The sequence below is a fragment of the Capra hircus genome, unplaced genomic scaffold (genome assembly GCF_001704415.2).
Source record: "Capra hircus breed San Clemente unplaced genomic scaffold, ASM170441v1, whole genome shotgun sequence".
NCBI lineage: Eukaryota > Metazoa > Chordata > Mammalia > Artiodactyla > Bovidae > Capra > Capra hircus.
In genome coordinates, this window is record NW_017190064.1 from 9,222 (window position 1) to 13,112 (window position 3,891).

At 60.5% G+C, this 3,891-nt stretch overlaps 1 protein-coding gene across 1 annotated transcript; it reads right to left on the bottom strand.

Annotated features, from left to right (window-relative positions):
* Positions 1-425: 425 nt before the first annotated feature.
* Positions 426-3,589, bottom strand: LOC108634792 (the record flags this gene model as incomplete). The annotated part of the gene is made up of 4 exons (XM_018045042.1): positions 426-2,121; positions 2,416-2,840; positions 3,019-3,232; positions 3,492-3,589. Coding segments are annotated over 4 exons (1,044 nt in total), but the record flags the coding sequence as incomplete, so codon positions are not given.
* Positions 3,590-3,891: the final 302 nt, after the last annotated feature.

Consider the following 3,891-nt stretch of genomic DNA (forward strand, 5'->3'; position numbering starts at 1 on the left):
GGCACCCCCGTCCCTGGGATTCTCCAGGCAAGAACACTGCAGTGGGTTGCCATGTCCGCCTCCAAGGCGTGAAAGTGAAACGCGCAAGGGAAGTCGCTCAGTCGTGTCCGACTGTGAGCGACCCCGTGGACTGCGGCCCACCAGGCTCCTCCCGTCCATGGGATTTTCCGGGCAAGAGGACTGCAGTGGGGCGCCATGGCCTTCCCCGGATAGTACCATACAATAATAATAACGCTGTTCATTAGAATCACCGTGCTCTTTGTGACGTATACAGTATAGATGTACCTTATCCGTGAAGTCGTTTTTTTTTTTTTTTCTTTCCCCCTTACATCAATGCAATATCTTCCCATTTCTCCCTCCCCCAGCCGTTCTGTGATGACCGTCTTCCTTCTTTCTTTCTTTCTTTCTTTCTTTTTTGGATGGCCATCCATGGCATGTGAGTGGCATGAGAAAGTCTTTCTCTTTCTCTACCTGACTTATTCATTTGGCATCACGCCCTAAGTCACATCCATGCTATCACCAGACAAGAATGCGTTCGTTCCCGTGGCTCCGTGGGACATCTATTTCTACCTATCGATCGATCTCTGTCTGGATCGTGTGTCTTCTTTCCCTCTTCTTCCCTTGATGGACACTCGGGCTGTTTCCCTCTCTTGACCCGTGTGACTGATGCTGCCGTGGACATGGGAGTGCAGATCTCTCTCTGAGATTTCGCTTCCGTGTCTCTTCTCTTTAGATGTCTACCCAGAAGTGAGAGTGTTGGAAAGATCGATCACGTCTCGACCACGACTCTTTTCGAAGTCCTTCTGAGGGGATCCAGGGAAGGATCCATTCTTTTCCCATAGACGCCGTTGGACTCCCAGTGCGACCGCACGCGTCTCAGGGAATACGGCGGCGACCACGACGACAACCCAAACGCTCCCGCGAACGCGATGGTGCCCGAGGGTGTGTCCGCAGGACGACTCCCCGGTGCCAGCTTTCCACGTCCACGAGCCGCCCACCCCCCACCCCCCCCGCGGTCGTCGGCAAGTCGTCCCATCCACACGGAGCCCCGGTTTTCGTGGGCCCGGGTTGCCTGGGTGCCAGTCGATCCCCAGATGAATGGAGCGATGACAGACTCCTTGGGGACCAGAGCAGAGAGACGTGGAATTCTTTCCACGAGACGAGTGCGATGAGAAGAGAACGATGCGAAGTGGTGCCTGGGGAGCCAGGAAGAGTCGCACGGGAAAGAGAACATGTCAGACGAGAGGGGAGAAGGATTCAAAGTGAGTGGAGCGCGGCGGGGGAGACGGGCCCCGAAGATGCGAGCAGATGCCGGGGGCACTGCACGCCTGGACCCGTGAGCCTGCAGGGAGCCGAGAGGGATGGCCGTCCGCTGTCTGCGGGTCCGCGTGGGCCGATCTCCAGAGCCCGGACCGGGAAGGACTTCTTCCCGAGAACAGGCACGCTCACGGTCCCCGCGGGTCACGTCTCCACTGGGCTCTCAGCACTGCAGGGAGAGCTTCCCGCACTTCCGATGGCACGGTGAGCTGCGGTTTCTTGATCTCATCGACCGCGGAGTCGGCGAGCTTCCCGAGGGATGGGACGAGGTATTGGCCGACGGCGTCCCATCCTAGACCCCGTATTGCTTTCAAATCGTGGGACGTCTCTGATCTCTGTGGGGGTGTGCCGTGTCTTCACGGCTGTGCGAGCGGTTCTCTCTCCGCGGAGGAGGGGGCCGCTCTGCGGTTGTGTGTCTGGGCTTCTCGTGGCTGTGGTTCCTCTTGGGGAGCGTGGGCACTGGGGCACGTGGGCTTCAGCGGCTGCTGGGTGTGGGCTCAGCGCTCGCAGTGGCCAGGATCTAGAGCACGGATTCCGTCGGCGAGGCCTATGGGCTTCGTGGCTCTGTAGCACGTGGGATCGTCCCGGGCCGGGGATGAAACCCGTGTTTCCTGCGTGGGCACGGGACGGTTTCCTACGGAGCCGCCGGGGAAGCCCCCGTCCCAAACTCGAGATGGATATCCTGCCGTCCCCCGCTTGGGATGGGAGAGTTTCTGAACGATCAGGCCCGGAAAAGGGATTGCATCGTGAAGGGTTGACCTTCGTTTCTCACAGACCGGCACTCTTGCTGCTTCTTGAAGTGTCCTAGAGAAGAAGACATCGGATTCCACGTGAGATCAGCTCCTTTGACTAGCCACAACAAGGGGGATGGAGAAACACAACAGTTGGTTTCTTTTGGACGATGAGCCCCCCTCTGTGTGTGTGTGTGTGTGTGTGTGTGTGTGTGTGTGTGTGTGTGTGTGTGTGTGTGTGTGTGTGTGTGAGAGAGAGAGAGAGAGAGAGAGAGAGAGAGAGAGAGAGAGAGAGAGAGAGAGAGAGAGAGGCCTTCGTGGTTCTAAAGCAAGAAGCACTGAGGAGTGAAGACATTCTTGAACTCACATCGTTTCCTTCCTTTCCGTCGTGATGGTCCAGTGATGTTTGGAGGACGACGTGGACTGTTTCAGGGTAGATGCTTTTAGAAGGCTGTGAAGGGACTTCCCTGCCTGGTGGTCCAGTGGTGAAGGATCCACCTGCCGAGGAGGCAGGGGGACAGGGTGTTTTCCACCGAACCCCTGATCCGGGACGATGCCACAGGGCTCCGGGCAGGTTCGACACAAACCTACAGAACGGACGGTGCCAGGCGTGAAGGCGAGGGCACACGGCCCGGGGACTCTGGACGAGGGTGACTGACGCGGACGGACACTGCCGTCTCCGTCTCCGTGGAGGTGGGTTGTGGCCAGCACGCTCCTCTGGGGCAGGCTGTTCCTAGGACCGTTGGGGAGCGTGCGCGTGCATGGGAGGAGCAGGGGACCTGAGGGGACTCTCTATCCTCTCTGCTCCACGGGATCCCCGGAACCCTCATCTGCTCCAAGAGAGGATTCGTCCCGTGGAAAGACAGACCCACACGCGAGTGAACCTCATTTCTGGTTCCCTTGGCTTCTGAAAGCGTGACGCTCCGGTTCGTGCGACTCTCTGGCTTTCTGTTCTTCCCGAGATCCCGGCCTGCTCACTGGAAGGACACGAGGAGCCGGATGAGATCTCCCTCTGCACGGCGGCGGCTCCAGCGTGCGCACGTTTCAGCGGCCACGGCTTGCGGACATCGCACCGAGAGCCGAAGCCCCGCCCGGTGGGACAGACGCCTGTTTCCACGACGGGGGAACCGTGCTCGGTGCGGGAAGCCCCATCCTTGCCCCTGCCTGTTCGATCTGCAGGGCCTCTGCAAAGAACACACGCGCCCGATCTCGTGACCGATCCCCTTTTCGGAGCCAGCCCGGGGCGTCGTCTGTTTCCCGGGCCACAGGCACACACTGGCACTGGGGAGTGGTGTCGTTCCTCCTCCTCGTCCTCCTCCTCCTCCTCCTCCTCGTCCTCCTCCTCCTCGTCCTCCTCCTCCTCCTCTCTGCCCCCACCCTTCCCCCCGCATGCAGGCTCCCCCACACCCCCGCCTGGCCCCGGCCCGTCCGGGTCTCCCCCACCCGCAGAAAAGGCCAGGGGACACATGGTCCCAGGACGACGCGGTCGAGAGCCAGTGGCAGTCCGCTGGGATGCGGGGAGGAGAGACGCCCGAGCGTACCTAGGCCGACACTGCCACCGTGTGGGGTGAGAGGCCGGTGCGAGGAGAGCTCAAGAGTTCAGAGGAGGAGGAAGAGGAGCAGGAGGCAGAGAGGGAGGCGGGGGGTGGAGGGGAGGGCCAGGCTGAAGCTGTCTCGGGGGCGATGACGTGGAAGAGAAACGTTCCCCTTCAGAAGGGCGCTCCGAAGAGAGAGCGTTCCGGCGGGACCTTGAGAGCACCTTCAAGCTGGGAGCGGGGTGGGGTGGGGTGGGGTGGGGTGGGGGAGGGAATCATCCAGACGTAGGAAAGACACCAGGCACAGA